At 45.2% G+C, this 25,001-nt stretch overlaps 1 protein-coding gene across 1 annotated transcript in view; it reads right to left on the reverse strand.

The window, feature by feature from the left end:
* LOC138567582 (zinc finger protein 567-like) overlaps positions 1–25,001 on the reverse strand; it is a 265,074-nt gene that overhangs the window by 71,098 nt on the left and 168,975 nt on the right. The window contains exon 5 of the mRNA XM_069645955.1: positions 2,355–2,516. Within this exon, the coding sequence (XP_069502056.1) occupies positions 2,355–2,516 (162 nt within the window). The remainder of the gene's footprint in view (positions 1–2,354; positions 2,517–25,001) is intronic.

Raw genomic sequence — 25,001 nt, forward strand, 5'->3', positions numbered from 1 at the left:
TACTTGCCTGGAGACTGGGCCTGAAACACAGGATTGTCAGAGTTTTACTCTCTATTGTCTCTGCGTGCTTGACCCCCCCCTCTTTCCTGGGGTCCAAACCTTCCCCTTGTTCCACTCCTCACCTTGTTTTCTTGTGTAGCATGCTCTACATCCTGCTTTCAGTGCAGGGGTGCGTTGATTGATGCAAGCTTGTTGCTGCCTAGTTGCTTCACTTGCATGAGCCCGACGGACTGGGCTTGCTGCAATTTCAGCCCGACCGGTAAGTATAATGAGTCTTATGAACAGTTCTGTATCTCTCGTTCCTTCTATGATGTGTCTTTCCTTCCTTAGGTGATGGATGAGGTTTCGATATGGCAGCGTGCTGCTGAGGTGAGTAGCACTAACGGTGAGTGCGGGCGCGATGCGCGGTGCAGCCCCTTCGTGCTTGTAGAGTTCGTTTCTGTGTCCTTTTAGGTGCCGCAATGTTTCAGCGTGGATGCCAGGTAAGATGAAGCGCAGTGAGTGAGCGCGATGTGAGGCACCTGCGAATGCTTTCCACGCTAACCTGGTATGTCTTTTCCTTCTTGCAGATTGATAAGATGCTCCGGAGTTAAAGCTACCCCGAGCAGGTTGGATTCAGGTAAGCGTTTTAATCTCGAACAGTTTTCAAGTAAGCGAAGATATGCAGAATGCTTACTAATGTCTTATTCTCTGTTCTTTTCCCTTTTCTAAGCGTGCCAAGAAAAAGATGACACCGCCGTAGTTGCCCACAGGACTGGAGGAGCGATGGATGGAAGCTGGATGCTCCGCAAGGTAGGCTATTATTAATGGTGCTCTTGTTCTTGCAGGGGAGCTGGGCGCAGAAGAAAGGAGCAGGCCTTCTGGAGACCGATCCGAGCATGGTGAGTGTCACGCTGCAGGTGCAGAGAAACGCAAAGCGTGTTTCCCGGCCTGGGCATGGCTTTAATAGTCTCTGGGTATCCCAGGTATCCCTGGGTTGAACCACACCCAAAAGGTTAGACTGCATATGCAGTTCTAGGAACCGGAATATGTGAGGGCATCCATCTTGCCCCACCTATGCACTACAAGTCCAATGTTCAATGCTATCCTAGGGAAGTGTGCGAGTCTGGCGCCACAGGTGCCAAGTCTGACTCCGAGTGGGTCTTTGGAAGGATGGAGAGGCCTTTAGGGGCCATGTAAGTGATCGTGGCCTGGCTCCAGCCTGACATCTGGGAGGGCTGGGGGCAGGAATCAGCGGCATTCTTCCTTTTCTCACCTTCCCCCAGATGCTCAATGTCTGCAGAGCTCTGGTCCTCTCCAGGTTGGACTGCTGCAACAGTCTCTTTCCCAATCTCCCTCTTTCACCTCTACGTCCCATCCAGCTAATCCAGAATAAGGCTGCAAGATTTATTGTTGGCCTCAAGCCCAGGGACTGTATCTCTCCCGCCTAATAATCTCTCCACTTTCTCCTGTGGCTGCTATTTAGGGAGGGGGGAGTGGGTTGGAGATGGTGTGGTTCCAGGCCCCAGAGGGCCTTGTGGATGATGCAGAGGGCCTTGAATTTGATCCATATCAAATTCAAGGCCCATATCAAATTCAAGGCCCTCTGCATCATCCACAAGGCCCTCTGGGGCCTGGAACCACACCATCTTCAACCCACTCCCCCCTCCCTAAATAATCCCCTGATTGAGCCCTATGCTCCTCTAATTCCAACTCTCCAACCGTCAAACGCTTCTCTAAGCAGCGAGTGGGGGGAGATCTCGGTCTGTGGCTGGTGCCTCTCTTTGGAACAGCCTCCCTTCCCCTCTAAGATTTGAGTCAGACCTCCTTAAGAACAGGAAACTGCTAAAAACTCTGCTCTTCTCTACCTCTTTCCCTTCCTTGCTAATCACACCACTGCCACTGTGACCGGTGGTCTGATCCTCATGAACCTCACAGGCTCTTCCTCCCCATCATTACCAGCAACACTGCCCCCCCGGAACTCCCACTGCGTTGTCCTGCGGGCTCCTGCCTGATCGCTTCACATACCACCCTTGAGAGCTCCCTGTACTAGCACTTAGCCTAAGGTGCTCCTCCTGGCTCCCCTTAGCACTTCCCTCTTGGGCCCCGATCCAGCACTTGTCCACTCCTCTGCTCCCCTCTCCATCCCCCCCCCCTGCACCTTGCGTCAATGCGTCAATGCACTTGCACGGCCGAAAGTCACAAGGCCTAATAGTACTGCAACTGTAAATATATTACTGTTGCTTTTTGTTTCTCGCCACTGTTATTAGTTCCCCTGTTCCCGTCCCATTTAGTCTTGTGGCACTTTGAAACACAATTCTGTTGTATAAAGCACCTTACAAATTATCAATAAAATAAATAAAATAAGACTGTACCATTTGCTTTTATTTCTGGGGAGGTAACTTCCAGGTCCAGATTTCTCAGCTCTCCAAGGTATAACGTCTGCAAGTCGTCATCCCGTGATGCATTAATCATTTCCCACGGTTCTTCCCTTGTTTTGTTCAACTGCTCGTTCAGGTAGTTTACATATTGGTCAGCTGTGGGAAATAATGACATTTCACAGGTGACGTATTTGAAAAGAAACCCGTTGGCACTACTTACTGGCACAGTGAAGGCAACACACAAAATCCATAGGAATTTACAGAGACAATGTTCTGTCAGCTGCCACTGTCCACCGTTGTCACAGCTCCACAGGTAGGGCCAGCAGTCAAAAGATATACTATACATATGTCATACAAAAAAATCCCTCTAGAAATTATATTAATGACTTGGTTACAGACTGCGCTGCACATAAAGAAGGCATGGAAGAAAAATTATAAACATGGGTATCTTTATTACATATACAGAAAACCCCAGACATTACCTTTTTCTCATATTTGCAATCCCTGTCGACCCCCTTTAATGCTTTTGTGAAAGCTTTGACTGGCTTCCTTCCTGCACCCTCTGTGGGGGAGCCTCTTGCCTTCACTCGCGGTGCGGGGACCTGGCATAAATAAACAGGACACCGGGGAGCTGCTGGGCACGCCTCTTTATTCAAACATGCAACGTAACACTGAACTGCTTCCTCCCCCAAATGCCTGCCTCCCTAACCCCAACGTCACTTCCCAGGAAGCGACCCGAAAATCGGTGTATCTTATAATAGTGGTGAGGCTGCATAGGTGCCTGTGCACGCCATGACCGCTTTCAGGCAGCTTCAGTGCTTTTACAGGAGATGCCTTAAGCGGTTTATAGTGAATATGTCGAATGCAAAAATGTTGAAAAACAAATGCAAATTGTTTTTTTTTAATGGGGGGGCTCCCCCCAAATCCCCTGTTTTTTTCTTTTATTTACAATTTATTTCTACTTGCTAAACCCCAAAAAAACACAAATAAAAAAATAAAACATTAGAAAATATTTTTCAACATTTTTTTTCAACATTTTTGCATTCGACCAAATGTTTGACTTTTTAACTGGATACCGCCTTAAGCAACGTAACGTATGTGCTCCTTACTGTTTGTGCGAATACTTTTCTGCACCTCCCCTCAGCATGTTGAACTGGCCGGACATTTTGATTGCATCATCACCTTAGCAGCTTAAATTGACTTGTCAATTGTTCGACTTAAGGACAGGACATTGCACTTTGAAATGATGAAAGTCTCAGCCTATGCGGGGGGGCTAATTGGCTGGCTTGTTGGTGTCTGTGTTTTAAACTTCTTCATGCTTTCTTCCCCCACCAATCACACAAGTCTGCATGCTTGCCCTGACTGCATCTGGAACCCCTTAAAGGGAAGAGGTATTTGCAATTTATTCATTTTGCCTGAATGAACTAAACTTCACTCCTTGGTTATATAAGAATGTTGCGATATATCGTGCTATGTGTTTTTTTTGTTATGTCGCATTTGGAATGTCATGTTGCTTTGCAGAGAGGTCTCAAAGTTTAGTTTAGTTTGTTTATTTATAAAGCGCCTCCGAACCCTCAGGTAGCTGGGCGCATAATCATGTGCACAGCAGAGTTACATATCGTTACACAAACACCTTCATACACCAGTCAGTGCATACATTACTCCAGGCTCTGAGTAGTTACATACAAGAATAAAGTATACAGAACACAGGGTACAAGATAGTTACAGTGGAGAGTGAGGACCGGGTTACAGGGTGGTCCTGAATCGGATAAAGCCAGGGTGAACATTACTACATGGTGGCGAACGGCGGCTGGCCGAACATGTCATTGAAAGATTGGATGTTTAGGCTAGTAACCATGATTTCACCATGGCTCTGAATGGCCAGAATGCGGCTTCCGATCTAATTGCAAGAGTCTGTAGTAAGTGTGCCGACAGCCTCTTCATATTGGCCTTATCATGGGCTGTTGGCCACCCGAAGTGTTGCCCTTATAGCCAGCTGTGCATTATTTTGCAACCTCACCTCTCCTTTAATTCCCACACATCACATTCTAGTGGCTTATTAACCAGTTCACCACACACCAGGTCAGATTATATTGTATGATATTTCATTATGTCGTTTTGTATTGTGTCTAATGTCCAAGCCCCTTGAAGCAGACAAAGCGAGAGGGCCAGACTCCACAAAACAAAAAAACAGGAGCAGCACTTGGTTTATGAAGGGCGCAATAATCGCCCAAAGACGGGAAAATGTAAATAGAGTCACACTTCTGTTTTGACCTAAAGAGTACATTCTCTCTTTTAGCAGGACTGGGTAACTGCAGCTCAAGTCTAGAAGGATATACAAAGGCTGGATTATGCAGATTAATGCCCATAAAACCGCAGCCTCAGGAGAGTTTTGCCTCACACATCACTACAACCATCCCGTAAAGTTCCTACAAGGGCTCAAGAACCTCCAGCAGGCCAGGTCCAGAGCTTTTGCTTCAAGGGGAGACCTGGTTCTAAACACACCCTCATTTGAAAGTGCACATATTTCCTTCTAGCTTTCCGATCTATATGACCTTGTCAGTCGGTGCCTGAGAGAGTTGGTTTAACATGCTCAGGCTCACAATGGCATGATGGTACCGTGGTAGGCTTAAAGGCCTGACCAGCGGTGAGCCAAAAACAGTGCTCAGTCTCTATAAACATTTTGTACAAACTGAAGTCTAGACGCTTTGAGAGTAAACTGGTGGTGGTAGTTTGGTGCAGCATTAAATATTAACAATTCAGACATGTCATTTTTTAGTATACGTAGCCCTTCTGTTATCATTTGGTGTTGGACCTTTGTGTTGCGTGCGTATACACATAGTCCTGTATAAATATGTATGCGAAAAGTAAGCGCAGTCTACTGCATGCCGCTGGACTTTGTTGTTGGTGTTGTGTTGCTGGCGTCCGGGGGAGGGCGAGGGTGGCCTACCTAACTTCAAAAACCACTTTCTCGTGCAGATCGTGGCACGGAAAGTGCAGTCTACTGCGGTCCACTGGTGGACGCTGGTATGGTAATCCATTTTTGAACTGCTTGCTCAGGTGAGTGGAGTGAATCCTCTGTTTAAAATGTATGAGCTGTGCAGTAAAGAGTTATCCTCGGCTCATACGCCTTTGAAATACTGTAGCTCTACTATCCAAGCCTCAGGCGTGCATGTAGTTATAATGGAGGGTATACCAACTCAAATAGAGTAGACTATAGACATTTGCTCAGATATCTGTCTGGTTGCTCCCTCAGGGTCCCTCTCGAACCCAGTCATAAGGATGGATGAAGTTAGGAGAATATTCTGAAATTACCCATTTTTTGAGAAAAAGATGGTCAGCTCCAGTGCCTGAATCTACTTATAAATCCATCAACCAGCACACAGACTGAGCGGCAGGCTTTCATGATATCTTGCATGGTGAAATGCTTAATTATGGCCTTCAGGACCTGGCTGCCCCATAGGGTCTTAACGCTAACGCTGCTTGTAATGATGGACAGAGACCGTTCTGTCTCACAAACAATATCCAATGTTGTTTCTCTCAAAGTCAGCCGGTTGCCAGCTCCTTCAACCCCCTGTCCCCTTTTTTGCCTGCACCTTCTTGAGGGCTCAGCCACAGCCTCCTCTTGGCTCTTCAACATCATCAGTTGTAAAATGTGTTTTTAATTTACTAGTTAGACTCTACAAAAACAAATGATAATTTAAAAGAGCAAAAAGCAGTTCAGACTACGGTGAATTTCAAAACTGCGTTTTTAAAGGGATATATTTTAGCACGAAATAAAAGTAGCAAAGCGCCATCTTTTAGCTTTAAGTCACCGGGATCTAATCCCAAATGGACCCTTTTCTGCACTATGGAGCCCTCTCAATCAATATTTTGTTCATTTCAGAGCCAGAATATAAGTGATAATCAATCTCATCTGTGCAGAGGGACGAAAGCATCCCTGAGCTGGCGAGTGATATTAATGCAAACGACAATTTAAACTGTTCCATTTTCCACCAAAGAAGGGTAAGAAAAAAGGGGGCAAAATCTCCAGAAAAAAATTTATAAAAAAAGACGGAAAATAAAACCAACAAAAAAAAAATCTAATAATCTGAAATCACCCTCTGATAGTAATAATTGTGGTGCAAGGAAATTCTTGCGCAACATTCAGCTCCCTTTAGTATGATGCAGGAGCACTTGTATCAAAATCTAGGAAAACCAACATAAAAAGAACAAGACTAAGGGCCAAAAACCTTATTTCCAAAATGAGTAGGATCAAATGAAGCTCGACAAGGGGAGCCTAGTGGTGTGATGAATGGGCTAATTGAGCCCTCTCAGCACGAGGATTTGTATAGAGTATGTAACATGTCAACCTATTCTCATAAGGAAAGTGTGGTCGGAATTGTTGAAAAATCTGAAATTGTGGAATCCAACAAGAATCCGACAGCTCCCATCACAGCTTACAACTCTGAATTTGTAACGTCGCAACAGAAGAGGAAATACCCATCATCTAATGCCTATGACAAGTTGGGATATGTCCAAACATGATCGTTTAAGAACAAATTTGCCCAATCTTCTGTGTTTCGTTATAGAGAGGATTCCAATATTGACTGATAAAGTAGATATTTTGTCTCCATTTGGGTCCAATACCATGTATAAGAGCCTTGGTTTCAAGTGACACTGAACAAGTCTAATTTATTAATGAGATTACAATGGACTGTGTAATACTAAATACAAGCTCGAGGATCGTCGCCAAAACCATTTTATCTTCTGCTTCTAAATGATAATCTATGGGTTATGACGTGATTGAAAAACCTACCCATATGGATTTTAGTTCCTACCATCAACCAATAAGTCTCCTGATGGACTCCACAGCTCGGTATCAAGAGAAATACCCCTTCAGATTATCTATGATAATACTGGCTCTCATAATAGAATGGTGTTTTACAAGGGCTCCCTTAACTGTTGCACGTGCTCAGAACTGGTCATGGATGGCCAAAGATCTTCAACCTGAGCTGGCTAAAAATGGCATAGTTAAACTCTTTAGGCCTCGCCCCTTGAGAGCCCTCTCCTGGAATAAAAGATTTCTGAACAGATAATAAACTTTGTGATTTATATTCTTATTTATTTCAGGAGGTGTGGCTAAGAAATAACCTCTTCCAGATGGTTTTACTATCATTTTAAACTTGACCAGAAAGTTCACAAGGGTTAGCCCACCGGGGGCTACTGGTCGGTGTCAGAAATGGTCTGGGGGTCAGAACTAACTCATATATCCAGGGAGTTGAGTTTAAATGGGATGACTCTAGTTATCCCGGACAGATTTTTTTCTCTATTAAATTAATGTTTATTGGAATCCCCTAGGCAACACCGAAGCATCACTATTTGAATTGATTGTTGAGGTCCTTGATAACTGGCATCGGGACATAATTCCAATAGTATTTTAATTGCTAGAGACCTCACCTGTTACTGTTATGATTCAGATGAGGACCCACTAAACTTTCCTTGTAATGCTTCTGTGGACGCTCTTACTCGTGGTGGGGATTAGATGTCTCTGTTACATACATGGGGTTTTCAAAAATGTGATGGAAATATTAAGGGTGATATACTGCTCACTTTACATGGAACCATGAAAGCTCTATGTCCATTTTAGATTATAGGTTTGTAACAGCGGTTGTATTTAAAAAAATGTGAAGTTTTTAAAGAGTCCTCAATATGAAAAACATTACCACCATGCAGCATATACTGAACGGACAATATATAGGCAGCGGAAGGATAAGACTCGGTGTGCCCAGGAATTGAGATTAATTTAGGAGCTACTAGACAGAAGTGTAATGCTGCAACAACTTTGGTCTTTAATTCATGTATAGAAAGCTAATTTTGGGAATTTTCGGATGCAGTGATGGACTCCATTTTTACTCCAGATAAATATGTGGGAATATTAGTAGAATTGTAGGAACAGTCTCAATTTTATTCGAGAACTAAGTATTGCAGAAAGCATGTTTTCCATCAGGAAAAGTTCTGTTCTGAATTGGGAGTGCTTGCTCCTATTAATACCCATAGTCTGAAACAGAAACTGCTGAGTTTAAATCATCATTTAAGAACTGGGTACACAATTAAAAAACCTACCCAAAAGGATTATGAAAATATGTTGCCTGCTCCATCTTTGAGGAATTCGACTAACCTCTGGAAAATTAGTTAACCAAAAATGTAATACTCAAGTGAATTTCAAAAACGCTATTTCTAAAACTGATTGGGTTAAACATTGCCAGGTCGTATACTCAATGGAAAATGTACCAACACATGCTGTGAAATTATCTGAGGATCCCGTTTGGGCTCTGGAATTTGACACTGATAATACATGAGCCGATTATGAAAAGCAAAAGATGATGTGCTGCTGGCCCAGATGGGTTATCAAATGTAACAGTAAAACGGTAATCCATCCTTTTGGGCCTTCATTTTAATATGATTATTTAAACCTAATTTGAGTACCCATAATATTCCTGCCTCATGGAAAACATCCCATATTGTTATTCATAAAAAGGGTGATGGAATTAAACCACAGAACTATCGTCCTATTGACCTACTTGATGTGCCTAGTAAAATCTTTGCATCTTTGATCTTAGAACACCTGGACAGATGCCGCAGAACAATATGATGGACATCAGATCAGGCTTTATGCAAAGACTGTGTACTTCAACATTGGTTCTTAATCCAAGAATAAAATAAAATACCAATTATGAGGCAGTCCATTAAGAACTGGAATTTTGAGTGGAGATTAGATCAATCTAGCTTGGAGGTTTCCCCTTAATAGCTTATCTGGGATTCCACATTGATGGAACAAGTACAAAGAAATCTCTAAATATCAAACTGAGACAGAAGACAATTATGTTGGCAAGGCAAGCTAAAGGATCAAATATTGGTTGGGGTGCTTCTCTTTATTGCCAATTTTAAAGTTGTATGAATCAAAAGGTGGTTCCGATTTAATTGTATGGTGCGGACGAACTAGTGTTAAACAATAAAAATGTATTGGATTAACCTAGATGGCCTGTTTTTGAGAAATGTATTAATGTCACCAAAGGGGGTTCTCATCCAAATAATGCATTACTAACTTGGATAGTATCATTACAGGCCTGGCAAATTGTGTCCTTATTTAGGAAAATACTTGTTGTATCCGTAAGCTCTTTATTTGGTGCTTTGAATATCATACTAGAGAAACCAGGCCATGTTGATATTAATAACTGGACAGCCCACTGCATATCTTTGCTATGCCCTTTAAAGACTAAACCAGATATATACCCCTGTGATAGTGAAAAGCAAACTAGGACTACATGACTGGAGTGATGATTGTAAACAATACAAGGTACAATATGTCATTACCTGGGATACGCTGCTTAACTATGTGCCACTTTATATGATGAAATTCCCCAATTTGTATTTGAAAGGGCTATTTCTAAGAGCTTCATTTAACCCGTTTCCCACAAATGAATGACATTCTGGATGCAAGAGGGAACATGGAGACACAAAAGGGGTTATATGGGTTTTGTAATGATGCAAGCCATGTTCAAATACTGAAGCATTTAGTGGTAGAGTTAGGAGTCCTCGCTTAAATCAAATGTGTTCTTAGAACGTGCTAACGCCGTTGGAGGTTTGGCATAGATTACTTACAGGTTCCCAGATTGCCCCAACGTTAGCATTCATTAGGTTCCTATTGGATATATTTCCTCTAAACAATGGATTATGTGTAATATTAAAGTATGCAGTTTGTTATATGATTAATTAAATGCTCTGCACCTTTTAAACCCATGGGACCGCCAATCTAGCAATGGCGGCCTGCAACAGTTAATTTTCTGGTTTGTTTGATAGTCTCTCAGCGATTTATGGATGCTGGCTTGGTGAGGATGTGGCCCCCCTTACAGGTGAGCATAAAGTCCTTTTTTATGGGTGTTCCACTGGGCAGATTGCGTCCTGACTCATGTTGGCACTCTGCTGGCGTGGGTCGTTATCTATGGGTGGGTCGGTGGTTTTGCCCGGATCGCCCAATGCTCAGACTTGCTAAGAGGTTCCCACTGAGGCCGGTCATGTTGTAGCTTGCGTTGTTCAGGCTGCTGCGTGGCTTGTGCTTCCTCCTGTTCACTCAGCTCGTTTGCCCTTTTTGTGCTTACTGGGCGTCTCATTATGGCTCCTGCAAGTGTATATTCCACAAGACAAAGAGAAATACACTGGCCAGAAAGGGGCTGTGCAGGCATGGGGTGATGGATTGGTACTGTTGTCATGCAACCAGACACAGAGGGTAGCAGTAGGTACTGCGGCCCTCCCAACTCTCATCTCTGGGGAAGGACCCATGTGCCATCATCCGTAATAGGCCTCCGACGCCAGGCTAGGAGGGGTCCCTACCCCCATCTGGCAGGGACATCCATCTGGCCCGTCACTGTGATATTTATTATTTTATATTTGAATTTATTTCAGTGCACAAAGCCCTCAGGCACCTAGGCGCTAGTTACAGAATGTGCATGGTACATTGCTGAAGTGCAAGAATAAGCATATGGTTACAGACATGAAATGGTGTGTGTACACAGACTGGCAAAGCCTCATCTCATGTTACAGGGGGCTCCATCAGGCAGCACATGAGTCAAATAGGTACCATTACACAGACTTGCAAAGCTACAACACAGAGAGAGAGAGGTAACAAAGAGGCTGCCACATGAATGGCACTCTAAAGGGCACCCAAGCATAAAAACGAAAATGGTTTCACAGATGCAAGAACACATAAAATCGATTTATTTTTTAGATGCAGCACTCTAAGGAATGCATAACATGGTGGTGTTGTTGGCAGTGGTTGATAGGAAGCTATCGATGGACCTAGGGGAAAAGGCATGCATCAGTAAAAGAAACCAGGTTAATGTCCAGGTAAGATGGAAGGAGCGTTGTGCCTCATGGCAGCTTACCAAGGCGATTAAGAGTTCTTATGCAGCCATACACTTTGAAAGTTCAGAAGGTGCTCCTTCATGCTCAGACAGGCTCAGACGTGGGCCTTGGTTATGAGCTTCTGCGAGGGCAGCTTCAGTCGCCTTCCGGTTTCCATGATTGGCCCAAAGAGGTGGAGACTGGTCAATGGGTGCAGCGGTAGGTGTGTGCAGAAGGTGGCCATTACGGAAAAGCTCCCAAAGTACTGCAATCAGTGCAGCCTGACTGGGCTATGTGAGGCAAGTGCACAATAAAGTACAGAACTGGCGGAACGCAACGTTGCCTGGCAGAGTAGAAATACCAAGGGTGGTGCTAGCCTTGAAAACGCTAGTCTCACCAAATAAGGTTGTTGCATAGGTGCAACTACCATGGGGGTTAAGGGTGTCCTGACCCTCTCAAAATATACAATAAGGCTGGTGGTCACTCCAACCTCCCCCCAAATTCTACACCCAACCTTTTCCTTCTCAAGTGTGGGCATTCCATATGCAAGCTGTGAAAGCACAGCGCGAGGCCAAAACTCAACCTGAAAGTGAATTGTCCAAATGAGCATACATGTCATTGTTTCCAGGCATGTTATTGTTCGGGGGATTGTTGTGACAGATAAAATTAGCACAAAGCCCACTGTGCATTATGTGCTGTAAGGGTGCCGATGTAAGACTGATACAGAGGGGTCATGGCGTTTGCTATACACCGTGGGGAATAATAAGCAGCGCTCAGATACCGGAGGGTTCGTAGCACTATACATAAATGCTAACTTATTATAGGGGGATCCCTGCCTCAAGGGAAATAACTAGTGTCAGAATGTCAAAAAGTAAACGTCCCAATGTCCAGTGTCAAAATCTTAACTCTGTCCCTTATACACTAAGCTAACTAAATCAAAGGAGATGTCTTCTTGATCCAGAGAAAGGACTCCATTTCCCCGGGCAAAAGGCAGTTCTTATCTTGTTAAGATGTTCTAATGTAATTGCAGCCACTACTTGGCTGTTGGGAGCAATGTTTTGCTTTCCCCAGCCTTTTTCAGACTTGGAAGTTAGCTCCTTGCGGTCCCAGAACCTGGCTGGCAGCTTTGGCTTCGTCTTGTCAGCGACTGCGCTGAACAACAACCTGGATACTTCCCTAGGTGTATTGGAGCCCTGGCCCTTGCTTGCAGACCTGTTTCCCACTCACCAAGCACTGCAGAGAAATAGCGTTACATGGATGCACTCTCCGGGCTGTAGTGGGTCAGACAGACTTCACTAACCAGCCAAGCACTGTGCAGACATCCCACTTTTGTCAAATTCTCATTGTGTGGGTGTGAGACCTAGATCCGCAATTCCGACCTTATTATTTAATTTATTTATTTATAACATTTTTGTAAAGCCCAGACCCAAGGGTATCCCAGCGTTTTTGCAGACATAGGTAAGACAGTGGAATGGTAGGAATTACAAGTAGGAGGAACAGTTAAGGCAGACATTATTCACACTTATTAAATAGCCAGGTTTTTTACCAGTTTCTTGAAAAGGGTGTAAGATGTTTGATTACTGATGGAAGGGGGAAGAGAGTTCTAAGGTGTGGGGGCAGTAACTGCGAAGCAGACACCTCCTTCTGTGGATTTCTTGAATCTTGGAATAGAAAGCAGTGTACTTTGAGATGAGCGGAGAGTGCGTGCATTGAGTTTTAGGGTGAGGCTCTTGCTTAGGTAGATGGGGACTGCATTGTGGATGCAGCGGTGCCTCAGAGACAGGGTTTTAAACTCTATGCACGCTTTGATGGGGAGCCAGTGTGCTTTGCGTCTGGAGGCAGTAATGTGATCAGAGCGGCGCAGACCCAGCGCTGCATGGAGGGCTTTGTTTTGGAGAATCTGCAGTTTAGCTAGGTTTGTTGAGGAAGTGCCAGCAAGGAGTGCATTGCAGTAATCAAACTTGCTGCTGATTAGAGCTCTCGAGAGTGTCAGAAAATTGGCAAGAGAGAGGAATTGTCTGCTTAGTGCTATAAGTTTGGCAGTATAAGCAGTGGAAGAAGCAAGGGCATTGATGTGCTTGGTCATGTTAAGTTCGGCATCCAAGTAGACTCCCAGGGATTTGACAAGTTTGAATACAGGGGTAGTGGTCCCATCAATGGAGAAGTAAGAAAAGGGAGATGGGAGGTTGCTGATATGGAATGTGGAGCCCACAATGAGGAGTTCAGTCTTCTCATCGTTCAAGCAGAGATTGTGTATGCCATCCAATTCTGAATGGTGGCATAGATCCTGTTGATGGTGTCCTCTGCATGGATGCCACAGATGGGGATGAGAATTTGAGTGTCATCAGCGGTTGGTGTATGTGATGTTGAGGGAGTCCAGGATGTCGAACAGAGGCTATATATAGGTATTATAGATGGTGGGGTATAGACATGAGCATTTTGGCATGCCCAGGGGTGCTGGGATGGGACGGATGCAGATTGCACCTAAAGAATCTGCATTGGCCAGTCTCCCAAGAAGGATTATTCTTCCCTTCTGTGGACTTGGTTTACTCTTCTACCAAGCCTTAGTACAAGTCCATGTACATTCTTGCTCTCCTCCCACTGCGCTGGGGTCCCAGACCCTCCTTCCCCAGCTTTGCAACCACCTCCTCAGCTCTGCAGATAACGTGCGTGCGTATTGAGCCTTATTACGCATGAAATTATGACAAATACACATGATTTCATTTTCTACTGCGTACCATGTAGGCTTTGATTAATTCATTAAAAAAAACATACTTTCCACCACTAGATGGCACTGTAGCGTTTATTTTGTCAGCAGCATAGCCTTTCTTACACATGGTGAATTTCCAACTGAAAGACCAAATCTGTGACAGCTAAGCGAGCAACACAATAAAGTATGCACCCTTTTCAAATGCGTTCATACACATAACATCTAATAGCTTGATATGCTAAAAAGTAAAGTTTTCTTTGATGTCCTAAACTGAATATTCTTTAATAACCATACATAACACGCTGGAAGTTTGTGACGAATCTCCAAAGCCTAAGTGAGTTTATGGCACAACTTATTTTTTGGGGTGTTTTTAAAGCGCTGAAAATGAAGTGGGTAAATCCAGGATGTTTTGCCTTTTGCATCTTCTAGTTTCCCATGCAGGATGTGGAAAATAAAGGTACAGTGATATTATTTTGGCACAAAATGCTGCTATAAGGATTTACATGTTATGATGCTTCACTATGCAAGTAAACTCTATAGGACATTATTATTGTAAGTCTTGACACCCAAAACTAAAAGATTTGTTCCAAGTAAAGCGCAGAAGAAGGTGGTCATGCCCAAATTGAAATAGCGGGTAAGTGTGTGATGCTGGGCAAATAATGTAAATCTCACCCTGACTTCAATTGCAAAAATTGGAGTGCATATAACTTACACCCTTACAAAAGGACAGTTTTAATAAGTGTAGGGACACATTAGTGTATACTGGTGCTCCGCTGCTAGTGGCTCCAATACTGCTGCATAGAACTGCATTATTGCTGCACTGGCCCTCCCCCATTATTGTAACACTGGATTTGACAGGCAGACAGTGTCACCAGCCAGTCAGTGCACCAGAGATTCTAGTATAGTGGACTGTGGTAGAACCAACATTACATTTTCTCTCCTGTTGCGGCCAGCCACTGAAGGTGCTTGGGCCGTCCAGAGTACTGCCCCACACTCTGCAATGCCCCGTTATGCTAGGATATTGAGTCTTTCATTGCACACCATCTGCCATTTTCACACTTTCTAGGACCTTGAGGTTCTGCAAGAAGTGGGTGTTTCAAACTCAAAGGAGAGAGCAGTTAACTGATTGTAACATTGAAGCTGCACTAGAATATTCTTATTTCAATGAGTAATGAAGTTAGATGCCCCTACACAAGTAAGTTTGCCATTCCTCCACAGTCTCTGAAGTTAGTGCCTCTTCCAACATTTGAAGGGTTAGCCCCAGCCTACATTTTAGCTTAGGTGCACCCCTAGATGTGCGCACTTGCATTTTGATAGGCAGTGAGGTGAGGGAAGTCTTTCCCCCAAACTGGCAGTGTTCAAGTTTTACTATGTGTGCTCATGAAAATGTACTTGAACAAACGCAGTAAACTTTAAAGCTGTTACTTTCAAGAAAGTCTTCCACCACCTCTGCATATTGCACTTTAAAATATACTATTCAATAGTTCTTCCCCACACCAGACCATGGGAGGAGTTGGGTAGATTCATTCCCCCTCCTGCCCCCCGAAATGTAGGTTTTGTTGTGCCCCTGCATGGGAGAGAGGTCAGGTAGGTCGGCTTACTCTCACAAGCCACCAGCCACCCCCGCCATCAAAGTGCTGAAATAAAGGGGCGGGAGCCAACACATCTGCAATTATTTCTTTACTTGCTGGCTGTTGTAAACCTGCTCTGTAATGTATAATTTATAAAGTTATGCTGGCTGTAGTAAGACGTGAACTTGCTGTTGGGCTACACCACGAGGGATGGGCCATAACCCCATGCAGGGATGAACGGTTCCATTAGCCTGAACTGAATATATTTGCCAACAGCACATGCAGGGAGGCCATGTGCCACTGGCGCATGCAGAAAAGAGAGGAGATGTGCTGCTGCATGTGCAAGGAAGCTATGCCAATAACAGGTCCAAAGGGAGTATATGTTCTTACATAGCACTTTTAGCCAAATGCCTTCTGCTTTTAAGCACTGTGGTAACGGTTATTTTCCCCATTTCGAATGGTACTTAATTTATTACAGCAAAACACAGCAGAATGCCAGGGTAGCACTGTTGGGCATTGTGGTGGGGGCTGGCGAGGACATGTTCGAGTCAGGCTGAATAAGGAAAGGGGAGGGGGAAAATAGAGTACATTTGGCCCCAGTACATTTTGTCAATTTCCAGCACTGATAGTAACTTGTGTGAACAGTCGTTCTTCATTATTGCATTTCTTATAAGAAAGAAGTGACTCCTCTGCGGTCTTCCCTCTGCGCCGCACCCATCAAGGCTGCGTCACGTAATTGGAACTTGGGAAGTGCAGGCCGCCCTCCTGTCCAGTAGCTTTCCACCCTTTCTTTGGATGCAACGTTTTAGCCTGTGCAGAAGGGAGCCCTGCCGTTAATGCTGGCAGAGAGGAGATGTGCTCTTATAGCATGGGCAGAGGAGATGCTACGTTAGCACTCAGAGAAGAAATGTTCCCATAGTACGTACTTAGTAAAGATGTGTCATTTGCACATGCTATGGAACAGAAGGGCAATTAGCATGCCGAGCCGAGATGTGCTGTTAGCATGCAGAGCCGAGATGTGCTGTTAGCATATGCATAGACAGGATGTGGAGTTTGCACATGCTAACTGCACATCCCGTCGCTGCACAGGATGTGCAGTTAGTACGTGCAGACATGGGACGTGCAGTTAGCATGTGCAGAGAGGATACCTCCCATTAGCATGTGCGTAGAAGGCATGTCGTTAGCATGCACATGTCCTCTGTGCACATGGGCGCAGTTATCACACATGTAAAGAGAGTTGTCCCACTGGTATGTGCGCAGAGAAGATGCACCATTCGCAGACGAGAAGAGATGTGCCAATAGCATGCGCAGAGAAGAGATTGGAGGTCACTATGGGTAGAGATATGTCCTGTTAACGTGTACAAATATCAGGCTTGCTAAACAGAACATGTTCTATCAATACGTGAAAACAATGTCTGCCATTAGCATATGCATAGAGATGTGCTGTTTGCATGCACACAGTGTAAAGGTGCAATCTACACATGCAAATGACACAAATTTGCTATTCAAATGCTAACAGCACATCTCTGAAAAAGCTGAAAGTAGATGTGCCTTTACCATGTGCACAGAGTACGTGGCGTACTCGTTAGTATGCGTCAAGAGGAGATGCGTAGCTAGCATGTTCAGGGAGGATATATGCCATTATCAAGTGGCGTGATGTGCCGTTTGCATGTGGAGTGAAGGACTCTGCACAAGCCAGACAACTTTGATCTACAACGCTTTTGGTCTATGGGTCTGATTTTACGTATGCATTGGGTGTATGTGTTGGATCAGTTTTACTCTCTTGCAGAGGAGAAAACTCATTTTAACACTTGAAATTGCATTTACTCTCTAATTTCAAAAATCATGCGTAAAATACTCCCACCTCAAAATATTATCTGGAGCACTGCACCTTCTTGAGGCATACAAGCCCTTTTGGTTAGTCGCGCACCTTGTGGTATGGCTTACGCGAGCGCTGGTTCCCTTGAGGTAGCAGGACTAATTTGCAGCACTCCAGTAACTTTCCAGAGCGTATTTCTCCCTGTGGCACCTCTGCAGGCTTCTCCCTTTCGGGATGGCGGGCCTCTGCATTTTCATGGTTCCTGGATCGCTGGGAAGTCTGGAGGTTTGGTCCGCTTGCAGTCCTCAAGTCATGGGCTGGCCACAGACTCCGTCTCCTTCAGTTTGGTGTCCCGGTCCCCGCCCACCTGCACGTCTGTTTCTTCCTGGCTCTCGCAGATCCTCCAGGGAGGGCTTGATGTCCTGTCAAGACCTTTGGAGGTTATCTTGTTTCCTGCAATCACTATTCGTGAACCTGATAAGTGGTTCCAATGGTTACTCTGTATTGCTCCGCATTCCCTCCTCATCTCAGTACTGAGTGTTGATGTAATAACTCACTAAGAATCCTCCTAGTCTCTGTACTCTCCATCTGCAGTGCTTCAGCGAAGCACATAGGGTATGACGGTAGGTTTGAAGAGGAATGAGGAGAGTAAGGAAAGGTGGGGTAGGTCTAGAAAGGGGGACGATGGTCTTGGGCTTGGTGGGAATACTGTGTTCTCCCCATGTGGTTGTCACTGGTCCCAAATGGGGTTTACCCTCCCATGAGATCCACCCGCTAAACACCACCACCAAGGCGACTATCGGGTAGCAGCCTCAACACCCTGACCTCATGGGAAGGGGCTCCCCCCTTCAGAAGCAGGGACACCATCATTGAATTTCGCCACAGTGCTTAGGAAGGTTTCTGCTTAAATCACTACCAATACTTGTCAAATAAACATTTTTGGTCACTCTATTTTCCCGAAATGCACTATGACTGTATGCAAATGTTATACATTGGCTTTTTTTAAAAGCCGCAGAGCTATTGCAGTCAGTTTGGGAGAGGGGATACATTTTCTCCTGCTCTTCGTTATCTTCAAAACCACCTATATTCTGGACTGTATGAGCTTTTCTTGCAGGCATAAGAGTAATGTATTCTTATGGAATTCATGTGCATTTACCACCTGCTAAAAGCAGGTGGATTACATAGCAATCCATTATAAATGCTGTCTGCAAATTGAAATTTGCACATAGATTTTACATGGTTTACAAAACGGAGAATTACATGGAAGAGTAAAGGCGATTACCCCAATCTGCAAAAGTGAAATATTTCACACAGGGAACCTACGAGCACGGAAATGCTAATGTTGGTTGTTTCCTGCAAGATGCAGTTGATACCTTTAACAAAATGAGCCTGACTTATTGAATTGTTTAAATAAATACTGAGTGAGAGTGTTATTTCAAGACACTGATATGTATTTACAATATGGAGACTGGGTACAAACAAGATCCGCTGAGACCATGATGAGTGATGCAAAATACATGTTTTTAGGGTATCATCATTATTTATTGTTTGGGGCATGCACCCCCTCCTTTTAGGCAATGCCCACCTGTCTTTAGGCCAACCCTCCTTGTTAGAGGCCCCCTCAAGTTTTCATCTACTATTTTTTGCATGTCTTACCATATTCAGATACACATGCTGCCACTGATCATGCATCATTTACCATACTAGTCCCCCGCGCCCTCTGGTGTCACCTGTCCCCCCCCCCCGCCCCAGCATGAAAAGCTGCCTATGCCACTGGCATGCATATAATATTGTTATTGCACAGTTTTGGCAGGTACGCTCGGGTGCAAGTGGTCATGCACCCCGCCCCTTGGACCTCCCGCCCCCTTTCTTTCTACAATAGACGAAAGATGTAAGGTCTGATTGAAAAAGTACTTCCATCCGTCACCTAGGGCAGCACGCAGAGCACCCTGCGGCAGCATGATCATCATGCTCATTGCATATGCTTGATGGCCAATGAATGTCGGTTTACCACCATGTTGTCAGAAAGGAGAGTCAATTAGCAGCTTATGATTTCATGACCATTGCCATGCCCAACAAACACAAGAATGGCTTTCCTCAAAAAGCCTGTCAAACATAAGCTATTTCCTGGAAGACTTCCCACTGCACAGACAATTGTTTGCTTTAATAAAAATAAGCATTATCTTAAAACAATCCATGATATTCCATTGCAACATTTTATTACTCGTTCATATACGATATAAAGCAAATGATTGACAGGATACTCCGAATATAGCAGTGGGAGGGGATTGGCGGTCAGAACTTTTTGAGCTCCCATCTTGCAGTTCTCCGGCGGATGCACATGGTAGGCAATGCCTTGGTGCTTTTATTTGTGGTTCTGCTTTTCTTCTATTTTGTTTATTTTCATAATTATTTTCCTTTTACCCACAGGTTTCACCCGTGCCACGGCGGGTGACTGGCCGCTGCAGACAGCGCTTACATGCCAACTGGATTAGTGTTTTATTATTTTAATTAATTTGCTCTACCTGTTTTTAATCCTGCATTCATTCCGCGGGCTCTGGACCGGGTCTGAGGTTGCCTGGATTCACGGAGGACACTGAGGCCCGTGCTCGGAATCGGCAGTCTTGTTTTTCTTTCCTACCAACACTCACAGGGGAGGCAGTCCCTCTTCCCAGTTAATAGCAATGGGAGGAGATTGGCTAGGGTCATACAATATGCCTATATAGGACAGCTGTACACAGACAGCGCAGCGGGAAAGGGCACGTCGCACAGAAGTTGCGGCAAAGTTAAGCCCGCCTGGGCCCTCCGGGTCAGAGGCGGGTCCAGGGGCTGGCCTCCTACGTGTTCTTGTTCTCCCCACTACTCACACTCATGTCTATTAGATATGGCACCGGCAGGTACTGTTTTTCCCCAGAATTTTTATTCGGCATGTTGCGCTCCTATTGTGGTTTCTTCCAGTTCTAAGACACCTCTGAGTGCCTTGTTGCTTAATTCACGCTCCCTGGTCGCACATGCTGATCATGTTTACGATGTTATCTGTGATGATGGTCCAGATATACTTTGTGCTATGGAATCCTGGCTAACAGCCACCTCGGCCCCCATGTTTCCCCAATTCTTGCCCGAGGGGTTTGAAATCATTCAGAAAGACAGAGCTGCACCCCATGCGGGTGGGGGATAGCGGTTATATTTAAAGCCACCCTTAAGATTACTACTGTACCAGTAGTCCAGGATTTGGCAATGTAAACCTTTTTAGGGTGCTTGGAAATCTCTACTTCCGACTTTGTTCATTTTCTGCTGATCTATCGTCCACCTGGCCCTTATATGCATTTCCTTCTACCATTCCTGGAACTTGTGGCTTCACCTGAAATATGTAAATCTTATAGTGCTAGGCACTTTAATATCTGCTTTAACCCTCCTCTTGTCCCTTCACTAGATGCTATTTTTTAGGGTTTTGTGGATCTGGGTTGAACATAACATGTCACTGAACCCACCCATCTTCTTGGGGGGGGGGGGGGGATCCTGGATCTTATTTTTTCTGCGGTCCCGGGTCTGGTAGTGCCTCCCGCCCCCTTAGTGTCTGACCCTTGGTCTGACCACTTTTTTTATCCCTTTTTCAGTACTGCTTGAAGTTCCCCCTCCTACACCGTCCTGTGGCACGGTTCATAAGAGGAAATGGCATGGCATTGATATGTCTGTATTGGCATCTGCGGTGAAGGCCAAATGTCCTAGTGACTTGCCTGTGAACTTTGCCACCCTATCTCAGGCGCTGCTAGCTACTGCCGATCAATTGGCACCCTTTAAAACTATGCAGCTGCATGGCCGACCCATCTCAGGGATGGGTCACGGAAGAACTGAGAATGGCTAAACTGGGGCTTCCCCAAGCATAGCACAAGTGACACCCTTTTTAAAGTCCTTGTGATAAACGGGCCTTCGCCTTGCTCTTCAGAAACTATCCTTTAGCTATTAAGTCAGCCAAACAGAATGGTTTTACTCTCAAGAATGAAATGGCACTCAATCAATCGAAGGTGCTATTTGCTGTCGTTAAATCCTTTTCTTCTACAGCTCGCTTCCTTCCCAAAGCGCCTGCTTCTCAGTCACACTGATGCACTTGCTGAGTTTTTCTATTTCAAAATTGTTAATATTCAAAACAATATTCATCTCATGCAGGTTAGCCCCGGTGTGGATGTCGTGGTATGTAGCCAGCCAGTTACTTCTGACTGGGCTACCTTCCCTGTATTCTCCAATGAGACCGTATTGAAGGTCATCGCTCACCTTAAATCCACAGCCCCATCTGACTATTTATTCTTAAAGATCTCTTGACTGAGCTTATTCCTCTGGTGACCCAGGCGGTGAACCATTCTTTTTGCTCTGGTGTGATCCCTAAAGAACTTAAACAGGCTATCGTGGTCCATGTTTTAAAGAAGCCATCTCTGGATGCCTCTGTTCTGTCCAAATTCTGCCCGATCTCTCTACTTCCCTCCTTTATGAAGCTTCTTGAGGCCTTGATATCTCCACTTCTTTCTGGGTTTCTCGAGTCCACCTCTTTGCTCGACCCCTTTCAGTCAGGACAGCAAAAGTGTCCTAGTTTCAGTAATGGATGATATGGCCAGGCTGGTCAAAGGAGGTGGTGTGGGGGCCTGTAAGGAAGGCATGGGGCCTCATTACGACTTAAAAAGGGCATGGCTGCCTCCAAAATCGTGCCTGGGTTCCCTGAATGGGGAAAATACCGGGCCATTCCGACTTTGGAGGGCCCAGTATTTCCTCCTTCAGGGAACCCGGACCCGGTCTTTCCCCATTCCCATTCGAGCCCCCATAGGACTCAATGGTAATGGGGAGGGAGCTAACATCGGGCTCGTTAATAACGGGCCCGTTGTTATCTCCCTGGTCCCCTCGCGGGAGCCGCTCTGGATGTCTGGTAGAACCAGAGGGAACCTCGTAATAGGGCGGAAAGGGATTAACGGTGCCGGCACCATTACCGGTGCTGTTAATCTCACTCCGCCCGCCTTGTAACTAGGCCCATGGTATCTAATTAAGACAGACAAAAGTCAATACGACCTGCTGAACGATTGTAACTTTTGTACATCCCTAAAATGTATATAACTTCGCCTCTTTGTGCAACATGATTTGTATATTGCATCTTGTTTTTTCTCCATGTGTAATGCGACTATTCGTATATTGCCTGTACATTATGTAACCTTGTAAGCTTCGCATATCCTTGTTGCGCCCTTATACTCTCGGGTATGGTGCGCCTTATAAATGCAATAAACAAACAAGTGACCACAGTTCAAGGGTGCTTATTTAACTTTCACAAGGGGGTGAAAAACGCCTATCTAAACCTAGATCTACAGATGGGAGCAGTCTACGACCATCAAATAATAATGCAGTCCTAGGCATAAAAGGGCCTATACTAAAAAGAAAACTATGTTCTTTTTTTTCATGAAGTGTTCACAAAATGAAAAATCGGGATGTTCGAGCCAAGCACACACTCTGGCTTGCTTAACACGAGGATATAGTTTCAATTCCAGTTTCAGCGTCTTTTGTGCTCCAGTCTCTTCTCCATCAAAGTCTCTTGATTCGGAGGGCCTGATGTACAAAACAAAAATAAAAAGTTCCTTTCTTCTTATCACTATATGATTTGGCTGTCTCTCCCTGGATCCCCCTCAGCCAGGCTCAGACCCCTTCTTCACATTCAATTAGTCTCACTTATCTGGGCTCGATCAATTGCAGTTCACTTAATACATAGTCAAGAGTTTTGAATGTGCACAGGGTTTAGCTTAACCCATTGCAGAACCACTTCAATACAAAGTTCCTTTTTTATAATGCAGTTGCCATTCAGTTCGATACCTACCAGAGACCTTTGAATGAGCACCCACGTGGCGCCGGACCATGTTGTACACGGTATCTGATTTGGCTTTTTCAAAGTACATTCACTCCTTTAGTTTCCACTTGTTCGCGCCTCTTATCACATGCGCTTCAAACACGGTCCTTTGTGGATTTCTTCATACAATGTTGCCTCTTGCAACCTTGGTTCAAACACAAGCTGATTTTGTATCGGTTTCTCCGACTCACCGGCTGTGCTGCTTTTACTGGCGCGGGTTTCTTGCAGGAGCCAAGGACAGTAACACAGCGGCAATCGCTCCTCACGGCCTGGGTTATCGACACAAGTTCCTGGTCTTCGGCTTCTCACTTCCCTAGGATCGTAAAAGTAGCAGTTTCTAGAGGTCAAGGGTACTTCCCTCCTTGCAACCCCCTTCCGGTCTCGCCGCCTTTCTTCTAGTGTTAAATTGCCACCTTGGAACTGCTGCCACCTCGTGTGCTTTTCCTGGCTCCGAGTGTGCTTTCATGCTCCGCCTTTTATGCGTGTGGGGAAGTGTGATGGGAGTCAGTTGTATATAATAATTAGTCATTGCCTGACCAGGGTGTTGGGACATGTCAGGTGTACAGCTCTGGTGTTATTCCGTTGTCACTCACGATGAATTGTCCATGAGAAAGCGTTTGCGTCAGGAAAGGGAGTGGGGGGGTATGAGCTTCTAGGTATCCTACCTGGTAGGATGAGGAAAAGGTGTTCCCGGAAAGAGGATACAGCATCTCACCCTTTGGTGTCCCACTTCCACTACTTGAAGACCCCTCATCCAGGTGATCCTACCGCACTGGTCCACCCCTAGGAACTGGATACAACAACGATGGCCGTGTTCTGGCCACCTGGATGACAGATCCCCAGGGACTAACAGGTGAGACACCTTGGGGTTTGTCACCGGGCCCTAATTCTGCTCGACCTATCATTGGCCTTTGACACTGTTGACCACCCCATACTCCTATCCCGTCTGGCCTCTTGGCATCTCGGGTCCTGTCCAGGTGTGGTTTAGCTCTTTTCTGACCGATCTGGGACAATCAGTATCTTTTCCTCCCTTTCCCTCTTATCTTTATTCTCTTTCCTGTGGTGTCCCCCGGGATCTGCCTTGTCCCCAATGTTATTTAACAGCTATGTGCAGCCATCGGTTGACCTCATATGCTCTCACTGCTTCAGGTGCTACTCATATGCGAATGACACACAGATCCTGGTCCATTAAGTTTGGGGCCAGGAGAAGTCTGTGTGACTGTCTGGCACCCTTGGGGAGGAGATGGGCACCATTTGGCTCAAACTCAATGTGGAAAAGACTGAGGTCCTGGTAGTGGGCGCCTCCTCTGAATCTTGTTCTTGGTCCTCGGCCTTCTGGCCACCCTCACTGGATGACTTTCGTATTCCAGTGATGGTAGTTAAACATCTTGGGGTCTATCTCTTTGCTTCTCTGTCCATGGCCTCACAGGGGAGTGCATTGTGCCAGACATGCCACTTCATTTTGAGGGTCCTTCAAAAGATCCTGCCCTTTCTTCCTCCTTCTCTTCACCCTCTAGTTGTGGCTTCTCATTTTCACCAGGCTGGACTATTGTAATGCTCTCTACCTGGCCCAGCCCCTGGCCCTAATCCATCGACTGCAACTGCTGCAGAACCTGGCGGCTCAGCCACCCCTTATGGTTCCCACATTAGCCCAGTGCTACGTTCTTTGCACTGGCTCCCGATGAAACAAAGAATAGACTTTAAATCTCTCTGCCTTGTTCGTCAGGCATACCTCCAGGCGGGTGCTGATTTCTTGTGGGATCGCTTCACTCCTTATATT

Source organism: Ambystoma mexicanum, chromosome 2p (assembly GCF_040938575.1).
Source record: "Ambystoma mexicanum isolate Mex_15411 chromosome 2p, UKY_AmexF1_1, whole genome shotgun sequence".
Lineage (NCBI taxonomy): Eukaryota > Metazoa > Chordata > Amphibia > Caudata > Ambystomatidae > Ambystoma > Ambystoma mexicanum.